The sequence below is a fragment of the Sebastes fasciatus genome, chromosome 18, assembly GCF_043250625.1.
Source record: "Sebastes fasciatus isolate fSebFas1 chromosome 18, fSebFas1.pri, whole genome shotgun sequence".
Taxonomy (NCBI): domain Eukaryota; kingdom Metazoa; phylum Chordata; class Actinopteri; order Perciformes; family Sebastidae; genus Sebastes; species Sebastes fasciatus.
Window position 1 is genome coordinate 2157169 of NC_133812.1, and position 19060 is coordinate 2176228.

Genomic DNA, 19060 nt, shown 5'->3' on the forward strand with positions numbered 1-19060 from the left:
TACGAATACATCTGTTGAGATTTTGTCTTAGGCTATATTTTGGTCAGACTTAATTTCAATGCTACAGACGCTCTAGAACACTGTGGTGAGCTCGGAAAAATGAGGACGCCAAAAATGTCCTCATTTTTCCGAGCGTCCTGATATTGAAGGTGTGTTATCATAAAATTGTCCTCATTTGTCATGAAAACAAGTAAACACACACACGCGCGCGCGCGCACACACACACACACACACACACACACACACACACACACACACACAAAGTGCTTCCTTCCCTCACTTTGCCCTTCCTCTCTTTCTGCTCCACTTCCTCATTGTAGCCTCATTTCATCATTTCAAGTTCCATAAACTCTCATGCTGCTCTGTGTGTGTTCACATTTAAAAAGGAGGGAATGGGGATGAATGCCACAAACACTAACTCAGGTGCGCTTTTACTGAATAAACCTGCAGAATCTATGGGTCATTTAAACCTGAATAATGCATGTCAATGTGTTCTTAATGTGAAAAAACATTGTGTCTCCCCCCTTAATTAATTAATTAATTCATTAATGTTTATGTCTGATTTACTTGACACAGAGCTGAGCTGCATCTCAAATTAATCTTCAGGTTCCCACCATTCAGATTACCACTTCTATGTGACATCTACTGTTGACCTGCTATCTCCCCCCAAAGACCCCCTGTACCCCCTAACAAAGACAAAAACGGGTCTATTGTGGCTCTCAGAGGGTTAAGATCCAATCTCTGCAGTGTTGCACTGGTTTGCATCCTGTGATTCTGATAAATCTGATGAATGCACGTGTTTTTATATTCTGCTTATGCAACAGTAACAATATACCACTCAAAGACGATGCACATTTGCTTTTTGTTTTCTATTGTAATAATCCCTGTAGAATCCGGTGCACGGTTTATCATCTGAACACCCCATCATATGACCGCCTCGTCTGCTGTTACATAACCGCTGACAGCCAGCCAGCAGCCAGTGGGACACATCTGCCAGGAGATGGCAGCCTCCCGCCACATGGAGAAATCAAGAGATCAACGGGACATGTCACAATGTATATTTTGCAGTGAGGGGGAGCTGAAAAGTCCCCGGATTGGACCGTAAACAAGCAGCATGAGAGAGTGTTGGAGACGGACGGATGACAGAGTGAAGGTCTGTGTGGATGCTGCTGTGCGCGGACACGGACACGGACGCGGACCAACACCGCGACGCTGCTTCAGGGCGTCGGTGTTGTCACGGTGAACCGGGAGACATCATCCAGCGGTGAGTGCGGGTCTCCATCCTGCTGCTCGTCCCGTGTTGTGTATTCAGTGTGATGCTGTGACTTTAACTTCCATGTGATGTGGCAACAGGGAGGCTGCTGCCTCACCACAACCAACTCTAGTAACCACAGGACGGCTTTAAGATGGATGTCGCAGCAGAATAACAGCACAATAAAACGGACACAATACATTCTACCGTTAATGTCCACGCGAAGAAGAAAACACGGAGGACTCGTTGGACATTGACGTTTAATTGAGCGCTAGATGAATTCGTAGCGCACGACGCGTCAGCTGCTGTTCCCTTCACCTTAGACACGTGCACACGCACGCACACTCGGCCACCCACTTGTGCGACCTTTTTATTTTTAAATGAATTGAAACCACAAGGCAGTCTACTGTAGAAACAATGACAGCTGTTATTTTAATGTACACAGTGTTCACACTTCAAAGTAGGCTATGTGTGTTCTAGACCCAGACCCAGGGCCGGGCCTACACTTTAGGGGGCCCTAGGCAGGATTTGGTTTGGAGCCCCCCCCCTCGCCCCCCTAATGTGTTCAACTAGGGACGCTCATTTTGAAAAATGTTCTTAACCATAACTGACCCTCGTTAACCGATTATTAACCGTTAACCGACAAGAGTTGTGCCTCATACCAGCTGCAGGAGCACATCAGATATTGGTTGACGGGAGTCCCCAAGTCACCGTCCGGGAGCGTTAACTTAGCAGCTACGATGCTGCGTGTAGTGTCGCGGACATGTAGCCACTTTCCCAGTAAAAGTCTCCACCGCACATTTAGTTTAGTTTAGCAGGTTGTCAGCTGTGTGTCTGCCCGGCGGAACTTTAGCGAGTGTCCAACAAACAGTGTGTATTTGGGCTACGTTAGCAGCTCTAGCATTGCCGGAGGCTTCGTGCTCGCCGCCGCACACATAGTCTGCGTGACTTTAGCGAGTTTCCAACAGATCGTGTGTGTGTGTGTTGGCGGTGAGTGTGGGGTTGTTGGTGGCGTTCTTTTTTTTTTTTTTTCATGGTTTATTTAATAGGGACCAATACAATGTACATAGACAACTTAAAAACAGCTATCTGATGCCAGTATCATAGTGCTTATAGCGGATGCTAATTTGCAACACCTGTCCCTCGTTCTAGCTGTGAACGTAGGTGTAGCAGTGTGTACAGTTTATTTGTAGGTGAATAAATGCTATGAAAATACAACTCCTCCGCTCCGCTCAAGCGAGCTAGAGACCAGAGCCGACTTCCTGTATCCTGCAACTCCGGCTCCGCCTCTCAAGGTGGATTGTTAAGGTGGACCAACTTTTCTCCTTAAAGTGACGAGCCGCTCCTCTGAGCCGCTCAGCTTTTGAGTTAATTATTAACATTTCTTTTAACTGTTTTTAACCGATAGCGTTAATCGGTTAAAATGCTTAATGTCGGTTAACGGTTAAACGGTTAATTATGGAAATCCCTACCCTCGTGTGTTACTTTTGACAGACTGGCTAATACCACTTTCACACCAATGACCAGGGTTGGACCAGGGTTATCTGACCCTGGTCCAACCCTCCTTTTGTCAATTCAAACCAAGCCAGTCAACCCGGGTTGAACCCTGGTCAGGACAGTTCAGATATGACCCAGGAGCAATGCATACTAATGAGCTCAGGTGTTAGAAATGGGCCGGGGGATTACAGGTCTGGAGGATTACAAATACCACTTTCATACCAATGACCAGGGTTGGACCAGGGTTATCTGACCCGGTTCCAAGACTAGCAACTCACGGGACTGACGATACTAAACAAATCACATGACAAACGAACCCCGTGACTCACGGGACCGACGACACCGACGAGTCACGTGACTAAAGACTGACGTGACAAAAATATGTCAATGTTAGTTTTAGTTTCACGCAGGACACGAACACAGGTCTCCTGGTTAAAAGTCTTTTGACCTAAAAAGTTAGTTTGACCCATCCATCACATCTCCCGCCCCCCCCCCCCACCCCCCCTTTCTGGACTCTCATGCCATTAATACTACGTAGGCAAAAGTTTAATTGAACGGAAAACAAGGAGCTTAATGTTCAGTGTTCAGTAAATAAATAAAGTAGGGACACCCACTTGTGCGAAATTTCTTTTTTCTTTTTTTTTTAAATGAAAAGACGTGAATGAGTTGAAACCAGAAGGCAGTCAAACAAGATGTTCTTCCACAGCAGTCCTAATTTAATAGGATATGTATGTTGCAACATCACTCTATAGAGACTGCAGCGGTGCGCTGTGCTGGCTCTCTTATCTCATGAACACAAATTTATTCATCAGTGGAACATGATTAACGTCTATGTAAGTGTAGTATAATATATAATATAGAAACTGTATAATATTGTTATTTTAATTGTGGTGAAAACAGGGACAATTTGTTAGTGACTGTTGAAAACCGGGACATTTAAGTGTTTTACAGATATTTGTCGGGACTCGGGACACGTCAGCTTGAAACCGGGATGTCTGGTCACCGTAGTTTAATATATAGCCAAAGTGTGAGAATGACAAGTTGTAGTTTTATGGGGTGGTGTCCAGGACATATCCTGTACTATTTCTTAGCTGGTGGTGCATCTGCGAATTACCCTTGGACAAAGCCAGCTGTTTTTCCACTGTTTCCAGTCTTTATGCTAAGCTAAGCTAACCATCCGATGGTTCAGACATGACAGTAGATCTTCTAACCTACTGTAACTCATAAAGCTAGGAACTGCCTGAAAGCTAGGAAAAAATTTTAAATCTAAATTCCGCTTTGGAAAATGGTCTGCGGTAATGTTAAATATTACACTGGTACGAATTTAGATGTTTACCAAGTATTGATTTAGGAAAAAGTTTATGGTAATTCACAGGAGAAACCTCCAAATGTAAAAGCAAACCCAGAGCTGTCAGAACGTGTTTAATACAACTTACACATATTTTCATCTTTAACCTTTCTTTAATCCTTCTTAATTTTTATACTACACATGCCATGAGTCAGTCTGCGCTCCCAGCGTTTGTTCTTTGTGTCACATTCCATGTTGCAGAATTCACAACGTTCACATGACTGCTGCTAACATGCTGTGTGAACACATACTGTAGTATTACACAGCTTTCATGCCCCTCAGACCACTCAGGCTGAAAATGTAGGTTTCACGAGGTGGAAATATATTTATCTACAGCATATTAGCCGTCATCTATCCGAGCTCTACCAGCTGAGAGAGGAAATCATGGTGTTTGCAAGCTTGTAGAGAAGCTTGTGTATAAAATTGCTGAACACATTTGTAATGTGATAAAAACAGGGAACCATCTCTGAAGCCGTAATGCAAGGGACTTTACTAAAAACAAGACTCAGTCAAAACCGAGCATAAGGCTGGATCGTATATGGTCTGTATGTGAATTTGTGGCTAAATTGTTACACCATTTTCTATTAAAGCATGTGTATCAAAAGCATTCATCATATAAGTGGAGTGTAACAATATATACATACTTCGCGAACGTTTATCAGCGTTGAAATTCTCCCGCTATCATCACTGACGTTGTTGCTGCCGTATTTATTCCTAGATGGAGTGTTAATGGAGCAGCTACAATATTAGCATAGCCTGGCACTGATCGATCCGAACTCCATTAAGAAATTAAGCATTTTAAAAGTCGTTTGCTTGTCGTCTTGTGGACAGACACGACAAAGCATGAATTCAAACTTTTTACTAATCAGTATCATTATGTAGTTATTTCGGCACACTTTTGATCCGTTTACAACAACATTGCTGTCGTATTTATGCCAAGATGACGTTATGTTGAGTGTTTATAGAGCAGCTACAATGTTAGCATAGCCTGGCACTGATCGATCCGAACTCTGTTCAGAAAACAAGCATTATAAAAGTTGTTTGCTTGTTGTGTTGCAGACAGACTTGACAAAGCATGAATTCAGTCTTTTTACAAATCAACATCATAATGTCGTTATTTCGGCATCATTGATCCGTTTATTGTATTATTATTGTTATTATTTTGGATTCATAACGCAGTACCGCAGTTCATACCGCTTGCGAGATACAGTCAGTGCAATGGTACTATATGTGAATACACCTCACCGCCGGGTGACATTATGAACCCAGACACGACGGCGTTTGGTTTTCTGATATATCTGGGACTTCCACAATATGTACAAAGCAGCAACAGTGGTTATTTCTTCCATGGTTGATGGTGGAAAGCAAGGCGAAAATTTGCCTCGTGCTTGGTGTGAATGTACGGTAATAAACAATAGCACAACAACAGCACTATGTAATGATACATTGAACTACTGACACGCTCCCCAGAAAACATAAACACAGAACTGTTCTCTGCCTTTTCATTTTAAAAGAACAACGGCCAATGAGGAAACTCCAACAGTCGGCCGACCAATCCTGTAACTTCATCACTCAGTCAGTCAGTCAGTCAGTCAGTGACAGACTTTTGCGTTTGTAGGGCTGGCCCTCTGCGGTCCAGCCAAAAATACCAGGCCTTGACAATACTGTGTTTGGTATCTTTCAATAATAATTAGAGTGACAGGGCTGGTTAAAGGGTAGAATGACTGCCCTGTAAAAGGTCATTGATCCTGATGATGTCAACCTTTTGTTAACAGCCACAGGTAAACCCTTGTGAACTGCCCGTAGGCCAGAAACTAAATCCAGACCTTGGCAGGCATTTTTCATCTGGGGCTACATTCACATTAGGGCTGTCACAATATCAATTTTTCTCAATACGATTATCATGGCAAAAATATCACGATAACCATATTATCGCGATATCATAATCTCCCTGATGATTTCTCACGTTTCTTGGATGCTGCTGCCTGACCACAAGAAAAGTACCAGCTGTCACTGACTTGTTGAACAGACCTCAGTTAAGTTAGCCAGCTTTACTTAGCACATAAATTAGCTAGCAAGCTAACATAGTCATTCACTATCAGCCGGTTGAAGCCGGTGACAGGTGCCTCGGCTGGTTGGAGCCAGTGATAGCGAACGACCCAGCCTGCCAAAGCCAAGCAATGCCAGCCGACCGGTTCACTATCGCTGGTGGGTCTCGGTTGGCTGGCGTTGCTTGGCTTCAACTACCCGAGCCACCCGTCACCACTGGCGGGTCCCGGCCAGCCAACACCACCCAGCTTTAGCTGGCTAGCTACGTTAGCCAGCCAGCTCACGTAGTCATTCACTAACCAAGATATACTAACGTTGTACTCGTATAACTCAACTGACATGTTTAGTTATGATAACATTACAACTTAGTCGCTCTACGGTGGGGAAATGTTCAGCATGATGATTGTGAAGGTGACTATAGAGCTTGTTTTAAGTATTACCTCCTTTGGTTAATACTGTAACTTCACATTCCCTGCTCACTGGAGCAGTATCAAGAAGGACTTCGTTTTTCTGGCTCAACCCGAAGAATTCCCCCACTGCAGAGTTAACGTTTTTAGCAGGGTGATAAAGTATCTCCTCTTCATTCGCCGTCATTTTGACAGAATCACGAAGACAAGACGTGCGCTTGCTTGTGGTGTGTTTACTTTATAGTCTGTTTGTGGCGCACTTGTATGACGTCATGTCTGCGACAAGCTTTTATTTACTGTGTGCGGGAGAACACAAAAGAGAAGTAGCTAAACCAAGGGCTAAATGCCATTGTTGTTGTTAAACACGATATATCGTGACTGGATTATTTACACAATATTACTATTTTTTACCTGTATATACCACGACACCCCTAATCCAAATACATACATTAATGCCGATAGCGTCCACACAGTGTTTTCGAGCCACTAAAAAACTGAGACATTTGACAACACTGCTGACCCCGTTTTAGTTTGAAAACTCCAGGGTTGCGTTTTAGTCTGGATGGACAGAAACGGAGACCTTTGAAAACGATGACGCGGACGCCCACGTTCGCTTCTCCATTGGGTCTTATGTGTGTGTGCTTCCCTGATTCGTCACGCCCCATCACATGAAGAAAACAAACGACATCAGCTTCGACCGGCAGCGGTTAATTTCAACAAGGATAACGAGTTACAAGCGTTGCTGACCTTTTCATCTCTGCTAGCAGCTGTTGTGCAGTTAAATTCATCATTTTATAATGATGCTACTGCCTAGATGCGCAGGAGGGAAGCTATTATTCGAGGGCTTTACATCAATTCCAATGTCCAGCGCTGCATCCTGTTTACACGTGCATGCCCAGAGTACGTGAATGGTCTTGTGATATGCATTATCAGGCATGGTATTATGGACAAAGATTAATTCTGAAAAGCCCCTAAAGCATCCAGTTTTGGATGACGTAATAAACTAGCCGCTAGAGAACTTTTTCAAGTCAGCTTCCTTTCAATCTCAGCCAAGCCGACCGTTTTTGTACGAATAAAATATGGTAAGAAATGCATTCCTTCTTCTCATCAATTACAGATCAAAAGAGTAGCAGTTTTTTTTTTTTTAGCGGAGTGGTCCACCAACCAGCACGCGCATCGTAGAAGGCTTTCATAATCAAATTTTATTGGATGTCAGATCACTTTGATTTCATTTGAATTATTGATCATGATTGGATAAAGATCCAACATAGACGCTATAGGCCTAGACATAATCGCCAATGCTGTATGACTGTAATACCTGGCATAGACTTTATTACCATAACACCTGAAAGCGTCATTCTGGCGCCAATGATCTGGATAAAAACTTCAACTAAAGGCCTGTAAATGGAGACTTTTACCTTCACATATTTATCATTCCTGCAATATATGATCTATATGATTAGGTGTCTTGAGGTTGAATTTTTTTGCATCATTACAGTAGCTGCTGAAATGAGTGAAATGTGTAAATAGAGTGTGAGAAGACAACCTACCTACAAAACCAATGACAATCCCATCGTCGTAAGCTGCACTTGTTTGTTATCAAATGTTAGCATGTTAGCACGCTAAAGTAAAATGGTAACCACATTAAATGTGCTAAACATCAGCATGTCAGAACTGTCATTGCGAGCATGTTAGCATGCTGGTGTTAGCATTTTGCGCAAAGCACTGCTTGTACAGCCTCACTGAGCTGCTAGCATTTCTGTAGACTCTTCTTGTTGGTTACAAGGGGACATCTGTCAGAAAGGCAAATTTATATAACTAGTGCAGTGCCTGTTTGGAGCGCGTGCCTGTCTGGAACGGGCCGATTGCTTGACCCCCAGCAGTTCTGCTTGCAGCATTGTCGAGAACCGTGGTATGGCTGCTTGTACCTGCGAAGTGTGACGTTGATCGGATGAACGGATCTACACATGTCCACCAAATGTGGTCTCAATAGCGCATAGAGTTCAGGAAATATGAAATTTTTTGTAATATAGGCCATATAAGATAATTCTGGCTTGGTCCAGAGATGTTCTGTACCAAATTTGGTGACGATTGGTCAAAATGTGTAGGATGATTAGCAAAAAATTGGATTTGGACAAAATTCAAAATGGTGGAAAATCTAGACGCAAATGGGCGTGGCTTATTTAGATAGATTCTTCTTGACCCAGAAAATCCAGAAAAAAATAATTTTGTTTCTGAGACTTATGTTTAAAAAGCTCCAGGCCAAAACATAAAAGTTAATTATTGTAGCACCACCATCTGGCCAAATTGCACCACATTCGACACTGCACTCCCTCGGGTCCTGAGCACTACACCCGCCACGTACGAAGTTGAATGGAAGAACGGTTCTCGAGTTATGCGAAGGACACACAGACAGAGATTCATCTCTTTATAGTTCAATTAACAAAATCACAATCACAAATGCCTGATTGAATTAAATGAATAAGTGCCCAGACTCCAAGTTACAATATATCTTCTTTTCAGTTTGAGAACACATATCTTCTTTTCAGTTGGAGAACACTCTACCATTCACGTTGTTCTGGTAGAACAACGTGAATGGATTATTGATAGTATACAGTATGCTGTCTGTCTGCACTGTAACATACTCATGGCTAATTATTCTACTCCACAGACTACTATGAAGTTATTTTCAACCCGGGAGTTATTCAGAATGGAGCACTCTGCCATGCCTCAATGGGCAGTTATGGTTTAGACACAAAGACGACCCTTCCAGTTAGTGACATAACTGCCATTTCACCAGATATGCTGCTTCTCTTTGCATTCTACTCTCTCTTCTTTCTCTGTTTATGTGTCCTCTCCTTCTCAGAACACACTGAGGTATACATTGTGTTCTCTTTTTAAAATATACCTAATCTTTTTGACAGCTCGCTGGGGACAAAGAAAGGAGGCTACACTGAATTCTGCGTTTAAGAGAGAAGAGGAAAAGCACAATAAACCATTCAGAGGACAAAGTCGGAGAGCATCATCCTCCACTGCCCAGCCTTCATATAGACTATGGTGGACATTTCAAATCTCCCTTTTCTTGACCACCCAGGAGAGGCAATGGAGAGTTAAATCACATGCTCCCTCACGAGTGACAACAAACCAAACCTCATTCTCCAGTGCTTCGAGACGCCCCTGAATCGTTTCTGGAAGCTTATAGAGCAACAGAAACTTTCCTAAAGTAATTTTATCATCTCACTCAAAAGGAAGCGTTCTGATTAAAGTCAGAAACATTTCATGTTTTTCCAGTGAGGGAAACAAGAGACCCAGCCACGGCCCACTGGAGGGTCTTAGAGAAGCTTTTGGGGAACGTCGACTTGGAGGATCAGATCGCTGCCGTGACGGAGGTGATGGGTAACAAAAACGTCATCCCGCCAAAAGGCCCCGACACTGGGACAACGCAGAAAGAGGAAGGAGTGTGCATCGATAGTGCCACAGGTAAAATAACTTTTCTTCATCGTAGTGTTTATCTAATATATATGACTGCTGTGTGATTTTTTTTATGTTCTTACTAGGGCTGTCAGTCGATGTTTAATTGCAATTAATTGCGTGATTTTCCAAAGTTAATTGCGATTAATCGCAAATTAACCACACATTTATCTGTTCAAAATGTACCTTAAAGGAAGATTTGTCAAGTATTTAATACTCTTATCAACATGGGAGTAGACAAATATGCTGCTTTATGCAAATGTATGTACAGTATATATTTTGAATTATAACATGGCAAATTGCAGCCCAACAGGCAACAACAGCTCTCAGTGTGTCAGTGTGCTGACTTGACTATGACTTGCCCCAAACTGCATGTGAATATCATAAAGTGGGCATGTCTGTAAATGGGAGACTCGTGGGTACCCATTGAACCATTTACATTCACATATCTGGAGGTCAGAGGTCAAGGGACCCCTTTAAAAATGGCGATGCCAGTTTTTGCGCACCAAAATTTAGTTGGATGGTAATGACACCATAAAATATACTACTCATTCATTAAAGAGGACCTATTATGCTTTTTCCCTTTCCTTTAGTGTGTTATATAGTTTTTTGTGCATGTAAACAGTCTGCAAAGTTACAGAGTCCACACCAAAGGGAGTTCCTCTCCCCCACAGAAACACTGCTCCTGAACTGCCTGAAACGCCTTGCTTGAAGTCCCGCCTTTTCTTTCGTAACGTGGTGATGTCACCAAGTAACACATTTGTATAATACCTGCCTGGTGGCTAGTTTGGCACGCCCTCAAACAAAGTTAGTTAGAACGGAGCTGAAACAGAGTCCAAAGAGTTTGGTTCGGTTGACCAATCACAACAGTGGGCCAGCTGACCAATCAGAGCAGACTGGGTTTTTCAGAAGGGGGCGGGGGAGTGACACAGGAGCTCAAACTGAGCGTTTCAGACAGAGGGTGAAAAGAGGTGCTGCATCACAGCCAGTATGAGATAAATAAAGCGTTTTTGGAACATTAAAGCTTGTAAACATGTTCAAGTAGAAACCAAAAATTCAAGTATGCACCTGAAAAATAAGCATAACAGGTCCTCTTTAAAATGCCTTTTAAGGATAGTTTATGGGCTTTAAACGACCCTAGACTGACAGTACAGAGACACATTAGAATGATACCACACGTTATTCTACAGAGAACTGCTGATTGAAAGCCTTTCAGAACAAATCAAAGCTTATCATCGATCTGTGGACAAGAGTATCCCACAAACTGTTGCAGTGGTTCGGAAAAAAACAGAGCTTAAAGGTCCCATATTATAAAAAAAGTGATATTTTCATGTTTTTTTATTATAAAGTAGGCTTAAGTCCTATATAAATACTCTGAAAGTATCGAAACACTCAATGCACAGGGAAATACACACAGCCCGTATTCAGAAACTCTGCATTTGAAACAAGCTGTCAGGATTTCTGTCCATTTGTGATGTCACAAATTTACAATATTTAGACCCTTTAAACAGATTTAAACGTAAACATTCTAAATGTGTCCCAGTTTATTCCTGGTTGCAGTGTATGTGAATGTCATCAGCTGACAGGAAGTAAACATGGACCCAAGCTGTTGCCTGGCAACACAATTCTGTTGCCATTTCCGTCGAAATGCGCTAAAACGGAGCGTTTCAGACAGAGGGTAAATACAGGCATTTTCAGACGGACAGTATGAGGACAATTTTTTATTTTAACATTAAAGCATGTAAACATGTTGTAGTAGAAACACAAAATACAAGTATGATCCTGAAAATGAGCACGATATGGGACCTTTAAAATATGTAATCACGATTAATCGCATCATTGCCCATAGTTCATGGACCCAAGCTGTTGCCTAGCAACACAATTCTGTTGCAATTTAGTCACAATTCTGTTGAAACGCGCTAAAACGGAGCGTTTCAGACAGAGGGTAAATACAGGCAAGTTTTTTTTTTTTAACATTACAGCACGTAAACATGTTCTAGTAGAAACACAAAATACAAGTATGAACCCGAAAATGAGCATGATATTGGACCTTTAGGAAGATCGGCATGATACTAAGCTGTAAAGAAACCATGGCCAATACTCTTGGATGTTTGCAATGTACTATAAAGTAGCTATGTAGCTTTTACGCTGTTACATAAGAGTTGCACTATACAGCTACAGTTAATACTATAGTGACTAATTGTCACAGTAGCCTAATGGCTGCAGACGAGGGGCTGACAGGCTGTCACCGATGGCAACACGCTGAGGTAACAGCCTGTTTGTCGGGTAGCTTTAGCATCTGCCATGTCTTCTGGGGGCTGCCATGACACACTCACACACACAAGGTACACACAAGCACACTGAGATACTGGTCGTCAGTGTTGTAACAACATTTGTTATTCTACTTGGTGGTTTTTGTGAGCTGGTTAAAGGAATAATTCAACATTTTGGGAAGTAGGCCTATTCAATTTCTTGCTGAGAGTTAGACGAGAAGACTGATACCAGTCTAATATCTGTATGTTAAATATTAGGGATGCACCGATACCGATACCAGTTTCGGGTATCGGGTCTGATACTGTGCTCATGTACTTGTACTCATACTCGCAAAACGGCTCCGATACAACGGCTCCGATACAACAGAGAAGTACTCGTATCGGTACTCGGTATTGGCGAGTACCCAAATGTCAGTACTTGTACTCGGTCTGAAAAAAAGTGGTATCGGTGCATCCCTAATAAATATAAAACTGTAGGATTTGGCGCCATCTAGCGGTGAGGCTGCAGATTGCAACCAACTGAAATTTCTCCCGTGTGCTAAGCGTGTAGGAGAACTACGGTGGCTGATGCGAAAACTCGAATGGCCCTCTGCAGAGCCAATGTTTGGTTTGTCCGTTCTGGGCTACTGTAGAAACATTGGCCGCCAGTTCCGTGAAGAGGACTGTACTGTAAAACTAAATATATTCAAATTAGGGCTGTCAAAGTTAACACGATAAAAATGCGTTAACGCCACTAATTTCTTTAATGCATTAACTTGCAACTTGTGATTTTTAGGTTGTTGAAGGCTCAGTTTTAAAGTTAGAGTGAAGATACTGGAATCATATGAAACTAGAAAACTAGAATCCATCGGTACCAACCATGTCATACTAGCTTGTCGCTAAGGAGGCTAAATAACTCTCCAAACTTAAGCAACATTTTAGTGAGGAAAAACTGTCATGGCCATTTTCAAAGGGGTCCCTTGACCTCTGACCTCCAGATCAGTGAATTTAAATGGGTTCTATGGGTACCCACGAGTCTCCCCTTTACAGACATGCCTACTTTATGATAATCACATGCAGTTTGGGCAAGTCATAGTCAAGTCAGCACACTGACACACTGACAGCTGTTGTTGCCTGTTGGGCTGCAGTTTGCCATGTTATGATTTGAGCATATTGTTTTATGCTAAATGCAGTACCTGTGAGGGTTTATGGACAATATCTGTCATTGTTTTGTGTTGTTAATTGATTTCTAATAATAAATATATACATACATTTGCATAAAGCAGCATATTTGTCCACTCCCATGTTGATAAGAGTATTAAATACTTGACAAATCTCCCTTTAATGTACATTTTGAACAGATAAAAAATATGTGATTAATTTGCAAATAATCGCGATTAACTATGGACAATCATGCGTTTGAATATTGTAATCGATTGACATCCCAATAACTTACACATCAAGGCTGTTGAAAGTTACCATTATATTACCGAAGCATTTGTTTGTGTTTCCAGGAAGTGTCTCCAGAGATGAAGTGCTGGGCCCCAGCCCGGAGCTGCTGGCCTCCCTGCAGTCCCTCAGAGAAAACACTGACTACACACTGCTGCCACACTCCCTGCACCAGGTGTGTTTCTCTCTGTGTGTGTGTAGGTGAATGTTCGAGAGAAAGAAGGAGGCTTTGTTTCCTCCCAAATCCAGAGGGAATATGTGTCTTTATTTAGTCAGACGTTGCGTGTGAGTGTCTGTATGCTTCCATCTACAGTATGTGTGTGTGTGTGTGTGTGTGTGTGTATGGCAGTCCTCCTGTGTGACCTGATTCCAAAGTCTCTGTTTTCTCAGTTAGCTGGGACAAATATAACGCCCGGGACACACAGGGAACGTCAGAAGCGCTTGGTGGCTGCGTGGCGTGGTGGCTGCGTGGCGTGGCGGCTGCGTGATTCACATGTCGGGTGTTCACACCAGCTGCGTTTCAGCTGCGTTTCAGCTGCGTTTTAGCTGCGTTTCAGCTGCGTTTTAGCTGCTGCAGCTGCTGCTGTCAGCCCTTTCTTTCTACATAGAGTTTGCCTTTTAATGGCCATTTCATTTCATTATAAATATCATTTATATTTATTTTAGACCGAGAAAGGTTAAGAAACGTGTGGCAATTTGTAAATAATAGTAATAATCCACAATTAAAACTCCGTACTATATTCATTTATGGAGCTCTCCAAGTCACTGGATGTTCTAGAACACTGTCCGGCACATATTTCAGAATAAAAACCTTGTGTTAACAAATGAAGGAATTCTGTCCACAGAAAAAACTCTTGAGGGCTTTTATTTTGAAATGAAAGCAGGAAGTGTTGATTTAAAAATAAGTCTTTACTTTTTTTCATCTCCGTGACATATTCTACAGATAGACATCGAAACTGTAGTAATGTAGCTGATATGTTAATATACAGTCAATAGATCACCTTCCCTGTCTGTTGCTGCTGTGAGACGCGCGGCAAGCGGCAAAAATAGGCGAGACCTCGAATCTCTAGAAGAGACGCAGCTGAGACGTGTGTCTCTCGTGGGCAGTGCGGCTGCTCTAACCTGTTAACAGGGCCGCCAAAATAAAAAACAACAGGTAACACAGCCGCCACGCGCTCCTGACGTTCCTGGTGTGTACCAGGCTTAAGAAATCCCTTAGCTGGTGTTTCTCAAACGTATCAAAATAGCTTGTTAGAGGTATTAGGTCAGCTGTCTGAGGTTAGGTCAGCTGTCTGAAAAACTAAAACGCTTCCTGTAAATTCATTGCTCAAGGAGACATCAGCAGTAGTTACATGTATGCAACTGTTCTACACAGCAGGTGCAGGGATTTGAACTGGCAACCCTATAGTCTTCTGTTCACATGTCTGATATTCTCTCTCTCCTACCGCCTCCTCTCCCTCAATTATGGTGCTCAAACAGACATGCTAATTAGAAGTGTGATAAATATAGTCTGGTTCAGTCTCTGTGTGTAGTTGAAAGGGATCACGCAGAAGACAGCGGTTTCATGTTGCTCGTGCAATACTCTGCAGACCGCAATCCCCTAACAACACTTAGGTAATATGATTCATTTGTCTCTGCTGTTCCAGCCCCCTTGAGGATCTTGTAGTTTACTCCAGTAATAACGGAACAAAGGCAAAGCTGTTTTTCCTCAAATGCTAAGAAAGGAAATGAGAGGCAATGCAGTGCAATCAGGTTCGGTTCTGTTCTGTTACAAATGATCAGAGTTATAATTTTGTTTTATATATATATATATATGTATATATATATATATACATATATATATATATATACATTCCAAATACAAGCAATTTGGTGCGCTACACTCTGCAGATAGCTACGTTCAGCATGTAGGCCCACTTTTAGCAGAAAATGGTCAGTGTCTGTCGTACTCTATTAGACATAAAGGTCCATATTTGGTCATATCTGCCGGCACCAAATATTTCATGGCCTAAATTCATTTGTTAAACACTAAAGATACCTGAAAGTGTACGATATATATATATATATATATATATATATATATATATAATATTTTAATCATTTGACAGCCCTACTTTTAATTAAACCAAAAGACATGCGTTGCAGCGCTGTGACGTCCATCTCAGCCGAGTCTGGCTGAGTCCTTTCCGAGTCATGTCAAGGACACGAGCCAGGCCAGAGCCCTCGCTGCCGTTGCTTGTAGGGATGTCACGGTACCAGAAGTCTAGTAGTCGATACCAATGCCAGTGAATTTCCACGATTCTCGATACCGAATTTGATACCACGGTAAAAACAAAACAAAACAACAATAAATCCCATGTACTGTAATTCAACATGCACTCTTTTATTAAAAACGTTTGAACATTACAAAAAACAGAGGAATGTAGCCTTTAAGTAATAAATACAAATAATTGACCCATTTTGTTCATTTTGGCGTATCAGCGGCATGCTATCAATCGATAGTCAGACGACGGATACTACATATTGACCGTGAATGCATCTGGTCCGTCAGCTCAGAGTAGTAGGAGTAGGAGGCAGAGGATTTGTTGTCAGAGTGAAAAGCAAACGCACCTATTTGGCAATATTTAACATTCAATCCCAACGCTATAAGGGAACCAGAACGTTAATGAGGTAATCGCCACAAGGCGGATGGAGCCGTCACAGCCGGTGTGCACGGAGCAGCAGTGACCGGTATACCCCCGCAGCGGAGCCCCACAGCAAAAGTGCTACCGGAGAGACCAGACACACCGCCACCTGACAGTAAAGATCAGAGTCAGCGCGCTGCACATGTTGACCGTCATCTTTTCTTGTAAAATGTCCGGTGTAATCGGTGACACCGGTGTTGTCACAAGTTTATTAACCGGTGGGAACATTTTCCTCACTGTCGCATCCCTACCAACGACCACTACAGGCATCGTACGGTACCTTTGGTACTGTAGAAAAAGAGTACCGTCACTTTTAAAGAATTTTGGCATCGACTTGGTACCGAAGTATCGGTTCTCGTGACATCCCTAGTTGCTTGTGTCGGAGCGTTCTCTGATGCAACTCATGGGGGGCTCGGGCCGAAAGGGCTGACCGGAAGCCTCCGGAGAGCCGGTGCGTAATGCGCGGAGAGGAGAGGAGATGCTGAGTGGAGTGTGTGTGCACCTTAAAAACAGCACTCGTGGACTCATCATGAGACTATGTGATGGAAAAAGCGTGTGGGGGAAACCTCTGAGGGTGTGATCATAGAGTGTAGTGGACGTAGTCACTATGACGTCACCCATTGGTTTGTGGACTGCCGTTTTGAAGCCTCGAGTTCGGCATTTTGGCTGTCGCCATCTTGTTTTTTTGCAACCAGAAGTGACACGAGAGGGTGGAGTACAACCAGAGGCTAACATTTTTAGGCGACTAAAATATCACAATTAACTTTCATGAACTGTAAACACACTGTGTTCTAACTAATTTCACCCGTTGTAAGACGAAAACATGGACAACTCCCAGACGGGAAAACGCCGTGGTAGTGACCTGTCAATCACAAGGTAGCCATGCCCTAAAGCATCCCCTGCTTTATGGTCTATCTGACTCTAAATGGGACCATAATTTACTAAATAAACATCATGCTGTATTGAAGAAGACTAGAAACTAGAGATTGAGACCATAAACTCATGTTTACAATGTTTACTGAGGTAATAAATCAAGAGAGAAGTAGGCTCATTTTCTCATAGACTTCTAAACAATCAGACTTCTTTTAGCAACCAGAGGAGTCGCCCCCTGCTGGCTGTTAGAAAGAATGAAAGTTTAAGCCACTTCCACATTGGCTTCACTTCTCAGACCCGGAGGTTGCCCACTGGTCCATGTATGTATGTATGTGAAATAAGTGAAAAATTCAGTGTATTTTCTTTTCTGTGGATGTTTGTCCCAATAAACATGTTGTTCCCAATGGGGAGAGTGCGTATGAGGCCACCGAGAGAAAAAGCACGTCTTTTTTCAGAGTGCCCCAACTTTTTTGTGCGTCCGACTTTCTCAATTTACAGCTAAACAGTACACTACAAGATGTTTCTGAAAAATAGGCCTTAACGTAACAGAATATTGATTCATATTTGATCAGCGCTGCCTAGTTTGACCACTTGATCAAAGTTTTACGAATGATTGACAGCTGCCTCCGTTAAATAAACAGCCAATAGGAACGCTATCTGAAATGACCTGGGATTGGTCAATGTCTCCTGTCACGGGCTAGATTTTCTAAAGCCTACAAACAGAGCCATGAGGAGGAGCAGAAGTCTAGTTTTCTCCCAGAACATTTGAATTGCAATACGCTGAAAGGTTATTATGGATTTTTTGCCCAATGATGCCAAAAACATTCTGCCTAGAGCCGCTTAAGGAAACTAACCAGAGCTGATTAGTTGATTATTCGATTAGTTAATCGTCAGAAAATTCATCATTAATCATTATTTTAGAAATTGATTAGTCGTTTCAGTTATTTTTCAGCCAAAAATGCTAAACATTTTCTGGTTCCAGGTTCTGAAATGCGAGGATTTGATACTTTTCTTGATGCATATATGATGCATTTAATATTTTGGGGTTTGAGACTAATCAAACAGACAATCTCAATAAGTCACGTTCCGCTCTGGGAAATTACAATGGGCATTTTTCACAATTTGGGACATTTTATAGCCTTAATCATTTAGGCTAGAAAATCTAGAAAATAGTCAGCAGATTAATAATGAAAATAATCATTATGGTATCATGGACTTACAGAAGAGTATCTGAGGAGGGGAAAGTTCCCCATCTCTAGATTTACTAAGTCGTATAGTCGACCAGTTGTGGAGAGGAAGGTATAAAGTTGATGGGAAAAAAGCCCACAGAGACACGTTAATCCGGATCATAATTAGTTGCATGTGACTTCATGTCTCGCAGGGTGTCTCCATGGCTCTGCCTCCTGGTATGACTCTGTCATGTGATCTTCATCTTTGAAGGAATTTGATGAATTTCAAACAGAGAACACTTACACAGCCTGATTAGAGTTTGATGGCCTCATTTTGAGTGCACAGCAACTAGTTCAGGCTGTTCTCATACACTGTTCGTAGCTATACCGACGAAAAAGTAATGCACTGTAATTTGTGTATATCCCACAAAATGACTTTGTATGTGATCGACTTAATTGTGAACTAGGAAGTATAAAGAGCGACAAACGCTGCGATGAGGTAAAAAAACACTGAACTCTCGCCCAGGAGAAAGCTGTTCGTACCCCTTGGAAACCAGAAGTCACCGTTGAATTTTTGGTCACGTAACTTCCATAGCTAAGTTTCGCCAC

General features: G+C 42.3%; 1 protein-coding gene across 2 annotated transcripts in view; it reads left to right on the top strand.

The window, feature by feature from the left end:
* Window positions 1-219: 219 nt before the first annotated feature.
* The window catches only part of cnstb (consortin, connexin sorting protein b), a 33986-nt gene continuing 15145 nt past the window's right edge, over window positions 220-19060 (top strand). Inside the window, exons 1-3 of one of the 2 annotated variants that reach the window (XM_074615848.1) lie at window positions 220-1264; window positions 9478-10033; window positions 13791-13900. In XM_074615848.1, the coding sequence (XP_074471949.1) occupies window positions 9946-10033; window positions 13791-13900 (198 nt within the window). In that variant the 5' untranslated portion in view covers window positions 220-1264; window positions 9478-9945. The remainder of the gene's footprint in view (window positions 1265-9477; window positions 10034-13790; window positions 13901-19060) is intronic. The other variant, XM_074615849.1, reaches the window with a different exon arrangement.